This window comes from Opisthocomus hoazin, chromosome 5, assembly GCF_030867145.1.
Source record: "Opisthocomus hoazin isolate bOpiHoa1 chromosome 5, bOpiHoa1.hap1, whole genome shotgun sequence".
Classification (NCBI taxonomy): domain Eukaryota; kingdom Metazoa; phylum Chordata; class Aves; order Opisthocomiformes; family Opisthocomidae; genus Opisthocomus; species Opisthocomus hoazin.
This window is the reverse complement of record NC_134418.1, coordinates 85,286,115-85,307,317: the sequence shown is the minus strand read 5'-3', so window position 1 is coordinate 85,307,317 and position 21,203 is coordinate 85,286,115. Positions and strand designations below refer to the sequence as shown.

Below are 21,203 nucleotides of genomic sequence, written 5' to 3'. Positions count from 1 at the left end.
CTTTTTGAAAGTGTAACTGGAAGGATTTTTTTTTTTCTATCTGCCTTTCAGTTTATACCTAATAGATCTAGTCTTCATTCTGCTGCCATGTAAGGCTTTGTTAAAAGGAAGACCTCAGCCTGCTTTTAGAAGTGGAGGTGAAACCAGATCTGCCAGTCACGGGCCACAGGGGAATATCTCTCTCTGACGTGGTTCCAATTTTTATCTGTCTTCCTTCTTAACTTCTAAAGGTGTTTGGGCTTGTTCTGCTTCCCAGTGTGTAAGTTTCTGCTTGGTCTTCAGGAAAGCAGTTTTTATTTCAGCATGGCTGGCAATACGAAATCATTTGCTGAACGTGCAGCTCAGTCTCGGAGCTCCGTTTTCTTTCAAGGAAGGATTTCTTCAATTTTGGCTTATGCCCCTGTAACCTTTTGCAAACAAGTTAGCCGAAGAGCAGGCTGTCTCCTGCTTCCGTGCTTGTTTTTCAGGCGGAGCTCGTGCCTGTCACGGTTGGTCTTCGCAGGTCAGACGTCTCAATTGGTCAAGCAGAAATCAGCCTGAAATCAGGAACCTCTACAGCAGTGTGCCGTAGCAGACCTAGGTATTTGCAAAGCCATTTCCTCACACATTGTATGCAGAGGATGCTGTCTACTACAAAACCAGTATGGACAGTGCAGTGCCAGTTTATGGACCATGGGGCTTCTAGGCCCGGTTCTTTACCAGTGCTTCTGCTTTAGAGGCAGGCTTCCTGGAAGCTGCGTACGTGTAACCCAGGGTACGCCTTCAAGGGACACTAGCCTGTGTGGATTCTGTATTTAGCTGAAAAGGCAGTCAGTGTTTGTTCTTGAACGTCTGCTTCCAATGAAACAATACAACGCGTGCTCTCCAGAGGAGCCTGTATTTCCTAACAGAGCTGACTCGTCCCTGCAGATGCTCATGGAGTGATGTAAGTTTTGTATGTTTCTCAGTTACAGTGGGAAACTTAGAGGGGCGAGCAACATTAACAAATAAATTCAGTAATTGCGAGTCTCCTGTTTGCTTGCAGTGCCAGAATGTCAGGTAGTAGTCTGAAGGTGATCAAAGGAGTGTCAGCTAGCGGTGTTATCGCAGCTGAGACCAGATGTTGGTGATTCCTCCTGGTTTGTCCACACAAAGGAAATTTTTTTTTTTTTAATCCTTACATGGATAGTTTTGTTGTGTGATCTTTTCAGTCTTCACTGTTTGTGGTGTGTTCCTGTAATCTCTTCAATAGTAATTTTGAGCTATTCTTTCCAGAAAGTTTATTTCAGCAGGACTCTGTGCTGAAAGAGAAGATGATTTCTAAAGGCTCTTCGACTCTTAAACACATCTGATACCAGGGAGCTTTTGATAGTCTTCATCCTCAGTTCCAGGCTGTTAGGGATACAGCCTCATCTTGGAAGGAGTAGCGGAATAATGACACTGGCTATTGAGGAGAAACATTTATAGGAACAAATGTAGTTGTCAGTGTTATTTGAAAACGCTGATCTGATGCATACACTGATTATGGAAAACAAAGATTCCAAACGTGTTCTTTGGCATCCCACCCTTATATACGAAGAGCTTGAATTCTGTTAATTAATGTTCATATAACATCAGCTTGAGCCATGAATGCAGTATTTCAGTGGGAGGGAATTTTTATACCAGATGATGTATAATGAAAAGAACTTGGTTTACTCATTTCTGGATTACAGTAAGACTTACCCTGTCTTAAAGAGTAGCTGTTGGAAGTAAACAGTTTAGCCCACACTCACCAGAACATAATGACTTGAAGACTTAGTTTGTATTTTCCCCTCAGTATCACAGTACTTTATTGTACTTACAACTCTCCCAGTATGGGGTATTCTCAAATTGGAGTTAAAAATACTTTTTTCCGTACATTGCTCTTCCATCACTCTCTTAAGGGCCTTAGGAAAGGTAAAGCAAGTTTCACGTAAAGATACCCGATAGGTAAGAATAGTCCTCACTGTATAGTTATCTCATGCTGTGTATCTGTTACACAGTTTCTAGCCAAATACTGGCCTTTTCCTGAGGGAAGAATGAGCTGTATAACATAATGTCTTACCTTCTTTCTGATAGTCGCATTTAAAATGTAATTCTGCTCCTTATTCCAGAATCATGCTGAGGGCAAAAATCTTATAGTAATGGATATCTGGACATTAGAAGGATGAAAACTAGGAATATTTAATTGCTTGAAAACATAACTTTCAGGGGAGCGGATAGATCTAGAGTCTGATTTGTCCTCGATGTGTGTATGGACCACAGAAGAGCCTATTAACATGAAAAAACAGATTTTCTTCATTGAGTAATAAGCTCCATAGTGGAAAAATGTAAGTTTTGAATACACAGTCAACACGCTGTTATTAACGTAGGAAAGTAAGATGGGAGTATACTAACCTTGGACATTTTCAAAACCTGTAGTGCTGAGAGGTTTTTTGATTCTGTTGTCATTTACTGACTGGTTTGGTCCTGCCCCGTGCAGACAGCCTGCATTACCAACTGTCACAGATGTCTAGACCTTCTTCCTTGATGTAGACATTTGCAAGTACGCACAGGTATAATTTTCCATGTTTCTGTACCTTTTCAGTGAACTTCACATAACAGTTCTGAAGAAACTGAAACTGGACATGTGACTATCAGCGCGTATGCTGTTGCACACACTGCTCCTTAAGTAACCCTGATGAAGTTCCAAACATTAATTTAAAAGTTGAGAGATGATTGTAAGTCTGTAAATAGGGAGAGATAAGACACATTCATTCATAAAACTTACCCGTCAAGTAAATGTGTCCCAAGGGCTGCTTTAGACAGTCTTTATTGTGCCTTGGAAATTGTAAAATACCTCTCTTTTTTCTTCCCCCCATTGTAAAATACCTCTCTTTTTTCTTCCCCCCATTTGCTTCTACTACAGTATTTATGAAACTATTGCTAAAATTGTAATTGTAAATGAATAGGTAAGGGTTTATAAAAATACTTTCATTGTGCTGCACAGATGAAAATTCTCAGCCAAAATTCTAAATGAATTAATTAGAATTAATGGAAGTAGTAGGGGGCACTTCTTCAATCAAAAGTTTGCGTCTTTCAAAATATAAATAATCCCAAAGCAATTAGTTTGAAGCTCAAACAAAATGAGGTAAAGATTTTGAGGAAATTCTCGTTGCATAGGAACAAAGCTACTGTTGGCAAGTTTCTGAACGTTTTCATTCAGCAAGCACTGACCATCTGAAAGAAGCAGGCTGTGAATCTTCACGAGGGGTTAACTTTTGACTTATTTACAATTAATAAATTGTATGTTTTTTGTTTCTTTTTTCCTTTTATTTCGCCTTAAATGAGCTATTATCAGTTTCCACAATGAAGAGAATATTGTGTGTGACCTACACTCCGTGCTTTCACTGAGCTCAGTTTGAATGTTCTGGAGCCGTGCAGCCCAGGGCTGCTGCTGCGGTAGCTGGAGCTCTGCTGAATTCCAGCACAGCTGAAGCGCGCTCGGAGCAGGAGCAGACACCCAGCTTTGAAGGCTGCAAGAGGCTGAAGAGAATTACCGTGACCTTGTGTTTTTTCGCTGGCAGCGACCGTGTGCTCTTACCATGACTTGCCTAGTCACCCCATAATAGCTGGATGGAATTTCCATGCTTTTACTTTCCCACCAAATCAGTTACGAACAGAGGAAAATAATCTGGAAAAGAGATGGGTGATGATGTATCTAAAGAAACATGAAAGGCCTAGACACTTTTTTTAATTAGCTTGTTTACATCTACCTGTAGCACTTCCAATTATAAACTACATTGTCTTGCCTTTATTGCAGGGATATTACAATTCCCTAGCTTGTAAGAATATTTCAGAGATAAGTTCAGAAATGGATGTTATGAGTCAGCTGTTAGGTCATGGTGGAGGAGCAAGCATTTCTGAGAAAATATCTTTGTTTAAATGTGGTTAAATAGTTGATACCACTTTTGTAAAATTGAGGCAGGTTAATCTCATGTCGCTTTTTCCCTGCCCGGTCCCACATTCTTGCCTCTCTCTAGTTTGGTAAAATGTCTGTTAGATAATAAAGCTAAATGCTTCTTAAGGGAATAATGGTTATAATATAAAGAAACATTTTTTTGAAGTCTGCTGTCACTGTCCTGAGAATGACAGTGTCATGCTAAACTAATAAAACCCATTCTTTCTCAGGTGACGATTTATCTGAGTCATTGTGCCTGCATGCATGTCTCATCTGGGACACAGATACATGCCCTTTGCCCATAGGTGATTGGTTTTTTTTTTCCTTGCTGTTGCTGATGGGCAGCGTGTCAGGTTCAGAAAAGGCAGGGTGATTCTAACTGCAGAGGCCCGGAGTCTGCTGTTGGCCGGTAGTGACAGGCATAGCAGACACTCTGGGAAAAAGCTCTGCATGCACCTTTCTGGCTCTGATGATGGAGGAAACATCCGTTAGCAATCCTGTTCCAGTGTCAGCATTCTCTGACCGTGCTACAAAGTCTGGTACCAAAAGTACCAGGTAGGCTCGTTGCCCTTCCTTTATGGAAGGGCTCTGTGGAGTTTTCGCTTTTTTTTTTTTCCCTGTTTCTCTTCTTTTTTTCTCCTCCAAGCTCTGCACAGGGTGTTCTTTCACTTCTGGCGTGTGACTGAAACTCTGCGGGTTCCTCTTACGGACCATAAGAAAATGACCAGACTCCAGCATGGTCAGCGTAATGGTTGGGCATCTCTTGGAAGGTACTGGTGCTGGTCACCTTGACGAAGCTGGGAGCCCCTGAGGACTTGCTGGTGGAAGCTTGGATCTGTTCAGTAGATGTCTGCTGCTCCCAAAGTGTTCACATACCTACCTTGTGCGCGCTGAGAGTTTGTATTTGCACAGCAAGAGATATGCTCCTTAGCACAAAGACAAGGCACATCATCTTGCACTGTGTACAGAGAAATTCCAAAGACAGGAGAAATATTCTAGGATACAAAAAGGATGCCAGGTGTCTCTGGCAGTTTGCGTTTTTCTCTTCTGCACATGTGGTTCTTGAGACAACCAAATCTGTATTAATGGTAGTTCAGAGGACACACAGTCTTCGGCATCACCTGTGCTGCCAGGCTGGGCTTGCTGTGAGAGCTGAACCGAGTTGTCCTAGGCTGTAATCTCAGATGCTTGTCTGCTTGCTTGCTTGTCTCTCCTTGCTCACCTCGCTTCACCAGGCGCTGCAGGGATCGGGAGTCTCTTGCTAACAGAACTAGATGGTTTGGCTAGACGGGAGCTCAGCTGGGATTTGGAGTAAACAAGGAGAGAGCAGGCTTCATCTTTACACGAGAGGTTGCTAATAGCAGGTCCATGTTGGTGTTGCTGGTTTCTACCATGCTCCTTTTCAAGTCATCCTTGTCTTGCAGGATGGGGGATCTGCTGTTAGTTCCTTTAGGCTGAGAGAAGGGTGCCTGAGATTCATCCAGCCGTTCTTGGGGCATGGTTTTACACTTCTGGCCATGCATAGTCTGTTTTCGCTACAAATGTGATACGGTGTCACCTGCACGTTTGATGAATGTCTGGCTAATCAGCTTGTAGCAGAGACTGGGATAGCTCAAGATTATATCATTTCTGATTTTGCTTTATGAATTTGTGAAGGAATTTATTTTACTGGCAAAGGTTGGAAGATCACAGAATCACAGAATGGTAGGCGTTTGAATGGACCTCTGTGGGTCACCCAGCCCAACCCCCTGCCCAAGCAGGGTCACCCAGAGCAGGCTGCACAGCACCGCGTCCAGGCGGGGCTGGAATATCTCCAGAGAAGGAGTCTCCACAGCCTCCCTGGGCAGCCTGGGCCAGGGCTCCGTCACCCTCAGAGGGAAGAAGTTCTTCCTCAGGTTCAGCTGGAGCTTCCTCTGCTTCAGTTTGTCCCCATTGCCCCTTGTCCTGTCGCTGGGCACCACTGGAAAGAGTCTGGCCCCGTCCTCCTGACCCCCACCCTGCAGATATTTAGAGGCATTTCTAAGGTCCCCTCTCAGCCTTCTCTTCTCCAGGCTGAACAAGCCCAGCTCCCTCAGCCTCTCGTCGTAGGAGAGATGCTCCAGTCCCCTCCTCATCCTCGTAGCCCTCTGCTGGACTCTCTCCAGTAGCTCCTCATCTTTTTTGAAGTGGAGAGCCCAGCACTGGACACAGCACTGCAGATGGGGCCTCACCAGGGCAGTGTAGAGCGGAAGGAGAACCTCCCTCGACCTGCTGGCCACACTCCTCCTAATGCATCCCAGGATCCCGTTAGCTTTCTTGGCAGCCAGGGCACGCTGCTGGCTCATGGTCAACCTGTCATCCACCAGGACACCCAGGTCCCTCTCCGCAGATCTGTAATCGGTTCTGGTTTCTCAAAAATCAAACTCCAGTGGTCAGATACCGAGCTTTTTGAACAATGAGAAGTTTGAGGTCTGATCATTTTGCTTGGAGTTACTTGGCTGTAGGGCACATGGACTTTCTAATGAACATGCTGTTTCCTGCAGCTCCTAAACAATGACCTTAGCCTTAAGCAGGGCAAATGATGTTCAGTCCCATATCAGTCCTATGAAGCCTGGCTATGCGTAGATGCAGTGAATGTATAAAAAGGGCTGTTTTTTTCTGTTCTTGTTCACCATTCTTCGTACCTGCCTGGACAAGGTCCTGTGCAGCCTGCTCTGGGTGACCCTGCTTTGGCAGGAGGGTTGGACTGGGTGACCCACAGAGGTCCCTTCCAACCCCGACCATTCTGTGATTCTTACACCTACTGCTGTCATTGGTGTCTGGGTTCAGGCTGCAGCATTCAGCTCTGCCGCTTGCAGGTGCAGGGATCCTTTTTCTGAAATACCTGCACGACCTAGAGCTCTGTCAGTAGATTTATTCTCGAGGGTTCCTTCCCAAATCCGCTGACAGCTGATGTGTTGGTGAGCTACATGAATGAGCAGGGCGAGGCACTTGCTTACCGTCCCTTCGTAAGAAAAAACACTGAGTCTTGGGATGAGTGCCTGTCCTTGGGAACTGCGTTCCCTTGGCATGTCCTGGGTCCCAGCAGTGCTCTCGCACACTGCTTGAATAAATAGACTAGAATAAAGGTGTTGACTAGCTCCTGCTACAGTTGGTTTTCGACTTGGTGTTCCAGTTGGTGTTTGTCACGTTTATTTGCTACAAAAAAGGGGATGCTGAATAACTACACTTTTGCCAAAGTGGCAGAACGCCTCCTTTCTTTGTCGCAAGACGTTCTTTTTGAATGCCTCTGAATTCAGCGTAGCCTAAAAAATACTGGGTAGGTCTTTTGTAATCACAGTTCACTCTGCAAGTCTGAGAATGTTATCAGACCTGTTTATTTAAAAAAATAAAATTGTTCCAACTGTGACTTACACCTGCTGGCTTAGTAGTTTACTTACAGGGCAGTGCTGCCAGCCTGTTCCTTTGCAACTGCAATAAAGCTTCTACAAAGTAGGCAATTCAAATAGAATAAAGTGTTATCAAAATGAAAATTTAAAAAACCCTACACATTGTGGGTATGTGAACAGATGTGATTCCGAGGCATGCATGGCTGGCATTTTTCTGCAGTGTCTCAGTTTGTTGCAGATCAAGGCGATTCAATACAGTCTTCATTTTTTCTTCCCATCTTGAAATTTCTGAAGACCCTCTTTTGTATTTGTCTTCCAATTAGCAATTTATCATTTTGCTCTGGCTACTATTACTTTTCTGGTAGTTAGTTTCTTTAAAGGAACTATGACCATAAGCATGAAGTAGTTCTTTGAATTACTGTCAGAACGATCGGTGTGCTGTTAACTTGTAGCTACCATTCCTCACAGCCGATAGCCAAGCCAGGCTGTACTCCAAGCTCAGAAGAATAGAGATCTTTTAGGTGTCTTTCTAGAAGGACAAAATGGTGATGAAGGCAACACCACATTAATTTCCTCGGTTCAGCATTCTCCTTGACCAGGCAGCCCCTTTGTTGTCCTTCCCCGGCGGGGTCTGGCACTGAGCGGAAGGGCTGCATGCTTGGAACGTGGACGGAGCTTGCTTGGCTCCCTCCTCGAGTCCACGCCAGTTGTGGGGCAGGTCCATTCAGCCTTTACGAGCCCGAGCTACTGCAGAGTGGTGGAAGTGGAGCAGAGGACGCATTTGCAGCAGTGAGCATCTTACTGGGGCTGCCGAGTCTCCGTCCTCTCACGGGCACAGATGATACCAACTCTGTTTCAGAACAGCCTGAACAGTGTAGAGTAACTCCTCAACTTCCACCGTGCTGTAGGCATTTCAGATACTGAATTCAGGAGATGGGTGCTTCAGTGTGGCTTCCCCACTGTAGTTACAATTCCCTATGCTTCTTGTGGCAGGAGAGCATGACCGTGCGGTCAGCTCTGGGGGAAGGGGTGCTGTGGAGGTAGCTTTGCAGCTAACTGTTTACCCCATGATGGATGAGGTTCCTGGAGCTGCTGTCAGTGAGGACCTGTAACCTGTTCCCTATGATTCTTTTGTGTTATGAGCTTCCTGGCTTTGGAATAATGTAAGTGTAGGTCATGTCTACTTTGGCCTCTGTGCCTTTTAGAGGATTTTTTTAGGAGGCAATAAGAGCATGTGCAGTTTCCTTTAGTTAAGAATTCCAAGGGCACAAAGTATGTGTGTGCCTACAGGTAGGACCTGCGTTGACCATGAGGTGGAATTCCTCTGGGTTTAGACCCATGGCCACGTTGCAGCCCATCAGTTGATCATAGTAACAAGTGGTGTGCACAAGTCTCCCTTGAACTTACACAGAGCCGTTTGGGGTTGAATTTGAACCAATCTGTGTTCAGTGCAAGGAGAGGTCACGTACGTGGGTAACGAGGATGAGTCAGTTGAAGTGTGACAGGCTGAGCAAACAGCATTTAGGTTCAGTGATTCTTACTCTGTTGAGCAGTGTCCCAAGTGACTGGAGAGGAGGGCAGAATGTTGGGTGAACTGGTTCATGAAAGGAAGAACGTTGCTGCTTGCAGCGACTGTTGACTAGAAGATTGCTTTTAAAAAAATTTGATGAATTAATTACTTGTTTCTCTTTCTTTTTTGAAGTATGTATAGAAAATATGATTCGACTAGAATAAAAGCAGAGGAAGAAGTCTTTTCAAGTAAGAGATGCTTAGAATGGTTCTATGAATACGCAGGTAAGAGTGAAATACAAATTTCCTGCTAGTAACAACTTAATTTCTATTGGAATATAAAAAATGCATTAACTGAGCTTTTCCAAGACTGAGTATAGAAGCTTTTTTGTAAAAGTCTTGAAGAAGCTTAAAGAAGTTCTGTGTAGCATGAAGTTGAAGAGTTCAAGGGGCAATTTTGTCTTTTGTCTCTATTCTATAAAAAGAGTACAGAAGGTGTGTAACTGAAAACATTTTGGAACATGTGTACTTTACTATGCAAATCTACAGCTAAAGCTGTACTTCTGTCCAAACCGTTGTTACCTCTCTGGCCTCAGAAGTTCTGTCATCTGCCATGTTAGTGCTGAATAGTACAGAATTATGCTTCAGGAGAAGTCGGTCTTTAATTAACAAAAAAGGTGGGGGAGGTAGTAACATGTGGTTTGTTCTTGCTGAATCTGGTGCTTATGGTTTGAAGAAAGCAGTGAATAAATTCAAGTATCCCATACTAGTCTTGTCTTTACACAATTTTCTAGCACAAGGTACATTGAAGATAGACTGAATTATTTATTCTTGCCCCTGTGTGTGAGAACTTTCTTCAGGCATTACTTCTAGGGTTGGTCATTATGGTCTGTGGTCACAAAAGATGATCCTTTAATAGTGAACTTGGTCGTTGTGCTCATTTTTCACATGTGCCTTTCTGAAGGGGAGAGCTTGAAGTCTGGGGAGAAGTGATCTCAGGACTGTAAAGACCAAGAGGAAATGAAATAGGTGATTGACAGAGAAAATAAGGTCATCTTGCAGTTTTCTGATGCTGTCTCAGATAACATTGCTCACAGCTTGTTCTGTTTTGTCTACTTCTTATGCATAACGAGTAGTGATTTAATTTGATGTAATAAAATAAGGGTTTTTTTCTTCTAATAAAATTATAGAAACTAAATTAAATACTTTGAGATCTCGCTTGTCTGTGGCAGTCTGAGAGAGGAGATTCAGACAAATTCAAGCCAGTTCTAACCTCTTTGATTCTCTGCCTTTCTGACCAGCTTGATTTATTTTTTTACTCTAGCAACAGGGATAACTCATTTTTGTCAAGACTTTCATGGAAAGAAGGGATGAAAGGAAGGCTGTATATGATAGAACTTTTGGGTTTCCATTGGATGCATACACCAAGATAAAACAGAGAAAAGCGGAGAGTATGATTCTGTTTATGGTATTGAGTAACATGCTAAAAAATGAATTTTTAAAGAATAATCTCTTCTGTGTTCTTGCTTCATAAGTCTTCTTTATATATGCAGATGGTTGACACTGCATTTGTTTTTTTTTTTTCCCTAGTGTGTCTTTACATTACAGAATGAGTCTTTTTGAAGACTGTTGTGTAGACTCAGAGAACTGTGAGAGGATGCCGTGACAAGATGGGAAAAGATATAATTAAACCTTGTTATTTCTAGAATAGTAGGCCACCTAATAATAAAACATAGATAGATCTTCCCTTTATAACACCTCTTTTTCCTGCATATGTGATCTTTATATTGGATGAAAGTCGGCATTTCAGCCTCTCGTGTTTTTTTCTCCAAATGAGTCCTCTTAAACATGAGTAAAATAAATAGTCCAAATACTTAAAATGTACTCGAAAGAATAGAATTGCACAGTACAATTGTTAATGCCTATATATTTTTTTATAGAGTATTGTAGAAGTTACACATATCTTGATTTAACAGCATGTTTTAATAGTAGCGAGTTTTAATAGCATCTATATTTTTGAATCTTTTTTCCCTTTAAGTTGACAACGAAATAGCTGTAATTCATGTTCTCCTTCCCCTGTAGTTACTAAAATTCAGATAATATATGGCCATAGTATAGCAATATGAATAAAAAGGAGCACGAGATTTTTGTTTTAGGCTCTTTTTTGTAGGTAACATTATATAAAGATAGTATATGAGACAATAAGGAAGGAGATTCTGGGAATGATAAGGTCTAGTATCTGGTATAGCTGTGCATCAGATTTTTATGTGATCTGAACTTAGGAGAACAGTAGAGACTCCAGTCAGGAACGGAGTTTCAGTAACCATCATCCACTGGTTTAACCATGGCAATGCGACGTGGACGGTCTGCTAGTCCTAAGTGCGTTCTCAAAGATCTTATTAATTTACTCTTCCGAGATTATCTCAGTAAATGGGCAGAATAAAGGACATTGTCAGGGATGAAAAGCTGCCTTAGAGTTTTTCTGTCTCTGTTCCCAAAGGTGAGATAAAGATTTCAGTGTATCCACCACTATCTGATAGTAGGTGTGTAAATATTTATTGCATGTCAAAGCAACCGACCAGCCGTATGGAAGTTCACGTTGCACTGCTGTTGTATTTCTCTTGTGCTGTAAAGGTCAGACTGTTTGAATTTTCAGAGAGAAGTAAAACGTGTTTTGTTTGCAGGCACCGATGACATTGTAGGGCCAGAAGGTATGGAGAAATTTTGTGAAGACATTGGAGTTGAACCGGAAAATGTGAGTTCAAAGTCCATTCAAAAGATGCTTAATCTGTTATGATGTACCAGAGCCAGTCTTGTAGCTCTTGTTTTTCTATCAAGAATTAAAAAATTCGTGGGAGTTTAAAAAGAATTAAAGCAACACAAACCAGGGAGGTTCATATACAAATCTGGCAAAGACTTGCTTTTATTTTAACCCCCAAACTGTAAACCTATAAAACCTCAATTTGTCTTTGCTGCCACTCTTCCTCTTTCACTTTCCCACCCCCAAAAAAGAGATTTAAAGGAAAAAAGAAAAAGCTGATGGTTATCTTTTCTGAATCAATGAGACAATACTGGAGATTTAGTTAATGGCAATTACAAAACTACAGAGTAATGTTTTCTTTGGGTTTTCTAGGAGAGAAAGGGATTTAAAGTATTGTGACCAATATTAGCACTCCCATTATGCCATGTCAGAACACAAATAAGGAATATATATAATTACATATATAAAAAATATATGTATATATGTATAGAAGTAAATAAAATTTAAAAAGGAATAGTTGTGCCTTTTACAGGCTTTTTCCTAGTGCCTAATTTTTGCTCTTTAATTCATAAAGCATCATCTCTGACTAAGTAAAATGAGAGTTGTGGTTTTGAAAGATTTATTGGAAATAAAAGACGCAGTTTGCTAATTTTGGAGTTTTATTAGTATAACAAACCCTTGAGATGTATGCAGGCATTTGGGTATATTGGTAGCTATTCTGATTCCAGATTAAAAACTGTGTAGAGCTGCAGTAACATTAGCTAGCTAGTGGCTGAGTTGCAAATTTAAATGGCTTGATTATTTTCTTTTCTCCTAGTCTGCAGGGTCAGTTGTCCTGCAAGTTTTTCAATATATCTATCAGAAGTGGTTTCTTAAGTTCCTGAATAAAATCTTACAGTATCGCTTTATCTAAATTCTGTATTGCTTCAGTCTCCTGTGTGAGATGTGAAAAGGACTCAGTTTCCTTTTGGGCAAAAACTGAATTATTTGTGCGTCAGCCTCTATTTTGACGTGTGTTAGTGTTAGTTCACTAAGCTTTGCTTAACATCTGCTTGAATTACCCTGCATGTTCAGACCTGCAAAATTCAGTAGGCTGGCGGTACCCTGGGGTAACTGGATTCAGGGGGGGTCATTTTTAGCTTTGGAATAAGTGGATTTCACAGAGCTTATGGAGTGCAACCGATGTTCATCTCGATGAGAGTTTAACCAATGTTAAATGTAACTTGTCATCAAATTGGTACTTAAATTTTGTAGTCTTCTGGGAAACCTTTTCTGTAGCTTTTGCACCAACTCGTCCTCCTCATTGTGCTGCTCACCAGATGACCGTGCATGCTCCCTTGAAGTAAGGTGGCTGCTGGTAACTTGGGTGGGTGCTCACTCTGTGTCTTTGCCTGTGATGTTTCTCTTGGTTTGGGTTGTGTAGCTTTGTCACTTCAGGTTTTTTAACTTCTAAAATAGTGTAGCAAAGATGTGAACATCCCGTGTATACGAGTAAAGCATTTGCAGCCCACTAAACAGTAGTTGTTTTAAAAATGTGTGGATCTTTTCGTTAATTCTTTTCAGTCTTCGATTTTTTTTTTTCCTCTTAAATGCAGGTAGTTATGCTTGTACTAGCATGGAAGTTGGATGCACAAAACATGGGCTACTTCACGTTACAAGAATGGTTAAAAGGAATGACATCACTACAGTAAGTGCTTTGAAAAACCTCCTAAGTTTGTTAGAGTAAACCCATTTTTTTAGAAAAACCACACTTTGTTTTGACTCATAACGCCTAAAGCAGAGAGCGTTTCTGTCCCCCAGGACACGTGTATTTGTTACTGGATTGGACCTGTCTGTTGGACGTTGGTATGTTGTTAGAGCACGTGTAGTTCAAAATGCTAAATAATACAAACCTTTTCTGTGACTCTGCATGGTCACGTTATTTCTAAGAGTTGCTCTCTCCAGTTGAGAGCTTATATTCATGGCATAATTAACGTAAATGTAGTTGAATAATCACATGTTGCATAGTGAGTTGGAGAAGGAACTGTGCTTTGACTGACCTTCCAGAAGAGAATTGCTGGAACTGTGTAGGCAGCTCCATAGTTTCAGCACAGCCATAGAAGCTTTGGTTCCCTGCTGTGGTTTTCTTGATTGCCGTGTGTAGACAAGCTCTTAGTTTTAATCTGTTGGAGAGTGCATTTCCTACAAAGCCAAACAGATTTTTATTAGAGTAACAGTGTAAAACTTCACGGTTTTATCTAAACCCTTTTCACACTGTGGGTTTAATCAAGGCATTTTATGTAGCCAAACTCACAAATGTGCCGCTGTAAAGAGTGATGTAAATTTGAAGAGATGGATGGGGATACGTGTTAGAGATTCTTTTCTAAAACATCAGACATCTGTGTAAGAAGGCAGGCTCTAAATTCCCTTTGTGCTTTTCTTGTAGATGTGATACTACAGAAAAATTGAGAAATTCTCTGGATTACTTGAGATCTTTATTAAATGAGCCTACCAATTTTAAACTTATTTATAGATATGCATTTGACTTTGCACGGGTAAGTGCTGTGGAAGACCAGCATCTGAAATTAAAACTTTACTTTCCTAAGTAATAATTGAAAGACTGTATACTTCTGTTTCTCTTAAGATGCCGCTCAAGTTTGCTTCTGACAAATGGAACGGTTTGTGTTCTAAAAAAGGACATGCAAAATGCCAGAACTGGAAAAGTGATAGGATGCTTGATGCTCAGTGGTTTAGTGTTTCGACATGTTCTGTTACCTCTCTGCTTCAAGGTGTTTCGTGACCTCAGGGAAATCATTCAGGCCCTATTCTGTTGCGTACTGGGGCTTTGCCGCTTACTTCCGCTGGCTTTGTAATTGCCCTGGTTTTTCTTCTTAATGTTTGAATTTTGGGAGCATAAACATATTTCAAACAGGAAGGCGCTTCAGGCATTGCTGCAGGTGGTAAAAACAACTAACGTGATAACAGCTGGATATGATCTAATACAAATACTGGTTCAGAAGACTGCTGGAAGGTCGTTAATGATGATCTCAGTATTTATTAAATAATATCCTGCTTTCAGTCTTCCTACTATAATATATGTATTGATAAAATGTACCTGTTATTGGAACCCATAGTATGTATAAGACTATTGCTACTTAAAGGGAACAATAAAAGAATTGTAATTTTCTGCATTAGCATTCTGACGGGGAATTTGGACATCCATCTTGCTAACATGATGGAATGTACAGAAGATTCAACATAAAAATGATCTCAGGCAAAACTGAAGCTCAGATTTCAGTGCAGGGGAACCAAAGTCGCCAAGAAAATTTGCAGCAAAGAAAGTAACACAAGAAAAATAAGAAAAAATTGAACCGATAGAAATTCTGATCGTGAAGTCTGTCTGAAGTGACTCGGATTTGTGGTGCATCAGTGCTTTCTGTGCGTCAGCGTGCAGAGTTTGAAACCCACATCTGGATATGGCAGAATGCTTGGTGTTAGTTAGTAGGAGAGGGGGAAGAAAAGCCCTATCGTCATCTGAATTCTTGCTGTGTGAAGATTTATTCTGCCAGTTTCGTTCAATGTAAAACGCAACGGCTGGAAGTAGCTAACATTGCCAGAGAAGTCCAAGATACTGGTGAAATACCTGGAACAGATTAAGAAATGTTTTCCTAGTAGCAAATCTGCGCCAGCCCATGGCCTGCCGAAAGGAAGTGCAGAAACTTCAAAAGAGGATGGTGGGGGGAATTTTTTCAAGAGGTATCAGATTGGTGTGACAAACAGTGGTCTTGACAAAGAATTTAAACCTTGAGACACAGGTGCTGTGAGATCATTTTTGACAAAAAAAACCCAGATTGTAGAACTGCAAGTCAAAGGCATATCAATAGGGAATTGTCAAAACAAGATTAGATTCATAGAATTATTGAACTTTTAATACTGTGGAGCCAGGGCAAGTCTATAGGAGAACGGCATCCAGTAAGACCAGAAATGAATGCTGACAAAGACTGATACATTTAGATGTGGCAGATGAATCTGTACATTTTTTTTTTTTTATCAGAATAATTGAAGTGATTGATAGAAAAAAAGCTGATGGGAACAGTTCTGGGTTTTGATTCAGAAGATTGTGTGATTTCCATCCTAAGGGTAGGCATTTCAGGGAAGCGCTCCGTGGCAAAAACCACTTGTCTAAACTTCTGAAGTTTTAAGAGAGAATTTTTGAAAGCCTCTGTTGTGATTCAGTATTTAGTTTGTCAATAAAAATAAGTATCATCGAGGTTTTATGTGGCATGCATGAGTTAAGTCAGCATGGATTTGAGGAAATAGTTTAAAACACGGTGTGCTGGCATTAAGCACAGATACATTCCTTGCTCCCTGTTTGCCACCGTCATTGCCAAATCTGAGGAACGTTCGGGTAGATGGATGTGTTTCGTGGCTTAAACAGGTCTTTTAACTGAAATACTGGGGGGGGGGAGAGAATCTCAGACTTTCTGTTGCCAATGCAAAACAAATATTGATATTTATTAGAGTTTGCTAATATGTTCTCTCCACTGTATCCAAGAAAGAGAACGTAGGTGTCTGCAGTGTACGCTAAGAATGACACTGGAGCATCTGTCATGGCAGATGTGCCGTTAGGCAGTTGGAGGTGGGTATGGAGGGCTTAGCTGAACAATTTGTTCCCTGCAGTCGGGGAGGGAGAATGTAGAAGCTTGAACAATGTAAGGCCTGTAAAACCAGCGTGGCCAAAGTAAAGGCAGCAAAGCGGGACTTCATTAGCACTTGAGTGTGTGGGAAGAATTCAGAGTATAAACAGTACGGAAAATAAGATGTATTCTCACAGCAGTATGGTTTCTGCATAAAGGCGTTTGTGACGGAGGTGTAAACAGGCTTTGGAAAAAGGGTTAGTTTTTAGAACTATTTGATGTTGGAAATAAGTGAAAGAATTGTATCATATTAATAGAAAAACGCCTTTGCAGGTTTGTTTTTTGGCTTTAATACTAATTGAAAAGCGGAGTTTACTTTTTTCCCCTGGATCAGATTGAGTGAAGTCCCTCTTGGATTTAGTGTCCAGAATGTAAAACCCCTTCTGATGTTTTCAGAGCTGCTGGCCTCGCCACTTTCCTTCCAGAACAAATCTGCATTAAGTTGTGTCCACACCATTTTAGCGTTGAGGTGTGTGGTGTATGAAATGGGCTTCGAGCAGAGAGGATAACCTCGTGGCTGAGGCATTCAGTTGCTGTCCAAGAACTGGGATCTCGCTCTGTCACATCCTTCCTACATGACAGAAGACAACTCAGTTACATTTTGAGCTTGGTTTTTATTACTTAATGAATGCTGTAATGCACCCACCTGCCCTTGTAGGGGTGAGGCGTGGGGCTCGGTTCCCTTTGTCTTGGGTAGCTCTCCTGCACTGTTCTGCGAGGCCCCCCCTGTGTCCCGGATACCCCTACATCCCTGGGTTTTCTTCATTCAGACTTTGCAGCCAGCAGTCACGAGTACATACAGAGAGATCGAGGTCTGCGGTAGCTACTGTGGGACTTGATTTTTTGTGATTTCATTAATTCTTGAATTTGTAGTTCAGTGCTATAACCAAGGCATAAAAGGGTGTGGTTTTATGTCCCGTCTCTCACCAAAATTTAATTTCAAGACAACAAACATAGATGGACGAACTACTTAAAAGAACAAAATGGAGTCTTACGTGTACACGCATTACTTTCGAGATGTTCAGAAGCCGTGTGATCAAATACATTAACTTTGCCACTGATGAGATGCAGCGAATCTGTTGGGTACAAATGATGCTGCTTTTTGTTAGCAGAAACGAAAAAAAACCAATCCCCCCTTAAGCCTTAATACACTACTGCTACGTTGGACTAAAGGGGGTCTGAAGGCACAGGCGGCGGGGTCAGGTTCTTGAGAAAGTCGGTAGAAAGCGGCGTCTCCGTGCAGCCAGCCATCAGCTGTGAGGAAAGAAGCTTTGCTAGGAAGTTGTGTGTTATTAAAACCCACTGCTAGAGACTGCTGTTTATTATCGATGCGTTAATTTATTTTATGTACGGGTGAGCCGCAGTAGAGGCGGTGAGGGAAGCGACAGATCCTGAAATCACGCTCTTTTCTTTTTTTTCTTTTTGACCTTTTCCTTTTCATGCAGGAAAAGGACCAGCGCAGCTTGGATATCAATACTGCCAAGTGTATGTTGGGCCTGCTTTTAGGAAAAACATGGTCCCTCTTTCCAGTATTTCACCAGTTTCTAGAGGTATGAAGTTGGAAACAGAATTGCATATTTTTTTTTTTATGTCTCTCCTTTCCGATACTTTAACTGGAGGCAGAATGAAGAGCTGAGAATTTTTTGTTCTGATTTAGAATATACTAACCCCCAAAGCAGCGCTTGTGACTTGTTACCTTGCTTTTCTTCCTTTTCCCCAAATCCCTACGCTGTTAAGGGTTATTTAATGCAGGACAAAGTGTAGAATGCTTTGATTTGCTTTTGGACTTAATTTCACTGCTGTGTGCTTGTCCAATAAAGGACGTCTGATTCAGAAACATGAATTATTCAACACTAGTTTGACTACTTAGTGGTTTCTTTAATCCTGTTTGTAGAATCATAGAAAGTTTTGGGTCGGAAGGGACCCCTAGAGGTCATCTAGTCCAACCCCCCCGCAGCGAGCAGGGACACCACTAACTGGATCAGGTTGCTCAGACCCTGTCCAACCTGGTCTGGAATGTTTCCAGGGATGGGGCCTCCACCACGTCTCTGGGCAACCCGTTCCAGTGTTTCACCACCCTCATTGTAAAGAATTTCTTCCTTATATCCAGCCTAAACCTACCCTGTTTTAGTTTAAAACCATTACCCCTCGTCCTGTCACTGCTGTCTCTACTAAAAAGATTGTCCCCATCTTGTTTAGTTGTAGATAGCATACAGATGAAAATAATAATTCATCACAAGGTTTAAATTTACTGTAAGAAAATCTGAATTGGAGGGAGTTGAAGATACATTTCAGTAACTTCGGTTTCTTGCCTTAAGCAGCAATCAAAATACAAAGTGATCAATAAGGACCAATGGTGTAACGTTCTTGAATTCAGCAGAACAATTAACCTTGACCTCAGCAACTACGACGAAGACGGAGCCTGTGAGTACAACCATCTGTCGGTGCTCGAAAATAATCTGTTCCTCCGAGCTGAATCATTCCGGCGTCCTTTTGCAGACCGGTGTAAAACTCCGCGTCCTTTCCCGGAATGGTGTCAGATACGGTGATTCCATCTCTCCGCAGGGCCGGTGTTGCTGGACGAGTTTGTGGAGTGGTATAAAGGCAAACAGATGACATAGGAGTGGAACTGTGCGCAGCCGCGGAAGAGTCACTGTTACGGCAGTTCCGTCAGCCATCAGCCACGCGCTGCTGTTGGTGGCAAGGTGCATGCCGCTTTTCTCGCGCCGCGTCCCGGCGGCGGGGAGCTTTCGATGTTTGCTCTTTACCAAGCTAGCTGTGCTTGCTGTGTAGCATTGTTCTCTTGGGAGGCTGCTTTTGCATTTTGTATTTACACTACGAATTGGTGAACCTGCCAGCGTCTTCACTGTGATGATGTGTATATTGCTGTCTAAATTTTGTATATGTGTATAAAAAAAAAAATTAAAGCTTCACCTAGGGATTATTTCTGCCGAAATGTATTGTAAAAATAATTTTGTGGCATATTTCTAGTCACCACTTACACGTTTGTTGAAACTTGAGTTGTTTTGTTTTTCTTTTGGTCTCAAATGTAGCATTTCAGCAAATGAAATGAACAGACCGCTCGGGTGTAGTTACGGGAAGAACTATTGTCAGTTTTAATGTTGCCACTCGAGATGCCAGCTTCCGAGGGGAGAAGACATGCTGTGACTTTCTTCACCGGAATTCGCCAAACCTGACCTATTGCTTAATAGGAATGAAACATTGGTGTCTTAAAAAAAAAATTAAATATATATATATACATGCATATAAATATTAAAACAGTGTAATAGCTGTACATGCCACAGATGATTTGCATTTGAAGAAAAAAGTACTGACTTTTTAATGTTAAAACTGCGGTAGTCATTACAGGTACAAATGAACAAATTAAAGTACCTTTTGAAAATGGGGATTAGACGTCCGTCAGTTGCCTTTGCCGTACTCCTGTTCATTTCTGGTGCCCCAGGAGTGGTGGATCTGTGAAATGGGAAGTTCTAGCTAAAAGGGGTGGTTTGGGGATAAAGTCTGCTCACCCCTAGCACATAGGTAATAAAGATTTGGGATCTTTTTTTTTTTGTTTGTAACATTAGTCTTTTCCAGGGTCTCTAACTTTGTGTTTCTAAGTAATTAAAAATACAATATTGAATAGTCAGAATTATTTTTTTCTTTTCCATGCTGGGGATTGGGATTTCCCAGCGGAACGCCCATTGCGGGCAATGGGCATATTAAACGCCAGCATGAAATGACAGTAGTTTTTAATAGGGGCCACTGCCTATTTCACTCATTTCTTTATCTGTAGAGGACAGTTCTGATGATAATTTTGGGGGAAAATGAGTGACTGGAATGACGTTTAAGTTCTGTAGTGTTGCCATGTTGTCTTTGCCTGACCCTTATGTATTAAATAATGTGGCGTCGATTTTTATAAACGGGTCCTTGAAGCATCCGGTGCTATGAGACTTTGACCCCTGAGGATTTATTAAAACGTTCCACATTGATTCACGGAGCATTTAACAAAAAAGGGCCAGTGGATGTTTTGGAATGAAGAATAGCATTGCTCCTCGAGAAGTGTTTTACAAGGCACTGGCAGTTGTTTCTCTAGAACGCAGTCCAGGGGAGGGAGGGGAAGCGGTTTAGGGTGAATGGGAAACATTCGGCTGTCTTGAAGGTCCTGTTCCGCCATCGCTGGAGTTGGGAACAGCTGGCGTTAACTTGACTGCCGTCAGGATTAGGCCTAGTTTGGCAAAAGCACCTTAGTTTAGCAAAAAAGCACCTAGCTTAGCAAAAGCACCTTAGTTTTGCCGCCCCGGACCGGGAGGATGGAACTGTGGTGCTACAGGGGGTCAGTGGTGTTCAGATGCGGGTGCTGGCGGGTGTTGTTTGTCAGACTCCGCTGCCAAAGACAGTGTGTTTGTGTGTGTTTGTGTATATTTGTGTATAGATAAATACACAACCCGCGTGCGTATACAAACCCAAGAATTCCCTGATGCTAAGAAGAAGATACTGCCTTTCCCCATGAAGTAGGTTGGGGTTTCTGCACCAGTACAGGCTTGGGGTGGACCTGCTGGAGAGCAGCTCTGCGGAGAGGGACCTGGGTGTCTTGGTGGACGACAGGTTAACTATGAGCCAGCAGTGTGCCCTGGCTGCCAAGAAAGCCAATGGGATCCTGGGGTGCATCAAGAAGAGTGTGGCCAGCAGGTCGAGGGAGGTTCTCCTTCCCCTCTACACTGCCCTGGTGAGGCCACATCTGGAGTCCTGTGTCCAGTTCTGGGCTCCCCAGTTCAAGAAAGATGAGGAGCTACTGGAGAGAGTCCAGCGGAGGGCTACGAGGATGGTGAGGGGACTGGAGCATCTCTGCTACGAGGAGAGGTTGAGGGAACTGGGCTTGTTCAGCCTGAAGAAGAGAAGGCTGCGAGGGGACCTTATAAATGCCTATAAATATCTGCAGGGTGGGGGTC

At 42.1% G+C, this 21,203-nt stretch overlaps 1 protein-coding gene across 11 annotated transcripts in view; it reads left to right on the top strand.

The window, feature by feature from the left end:
- DCUN1D4 (defective in cullin neddylation 1 domain containing 4) overlaps nucleotides 1–19,669 on the top strand; it is a 37,737-nt gene extending 18,068 nt beyond the window's left edge. For all 11 annotated transcript variants that reach the window (XM_075422007.1, XM_075422006.1, XM_075422014.1 and 8 more), the window contains 7 exons: nucleotides 9,008–9,099; nucleotides 11,499–11,569; nucleotides 13,171–13,262; nucleotides 14,001–14,109; nucleotides 17,697–17,801; nucleotides 18,573–18,675; nucleotides 18,817–19,669. In XM_075422007.1, coding sequence (XP_075278122.1) covers nucleotides 9,008–9,099; nucleotides 11,499–11,569; nucleotides 13,171–13,262; nucleotides 14,001–14,109; nucleotides 17,697–17,801; nucleotides 18,573–18,675; nucleotides 18,817–18,872 — 628 coding nt within the window. In that variant the 3' untranslated portion in view covers nucleotides 18,873–19,669. The remainder of the gene's footprint in view (nucleotides 1–9,007; nucleotides 9,100–11,498; nucleotides 11,570–13,170; nucleotides 13,263–14,000; nucleotides 14,110–17,696; nucleotides 17,802–18,572; nucleotides 18,676–18,816) is intronic.
- Nucleotides 19,670–21,203: the final 1,534 nt, after the last annotated feature.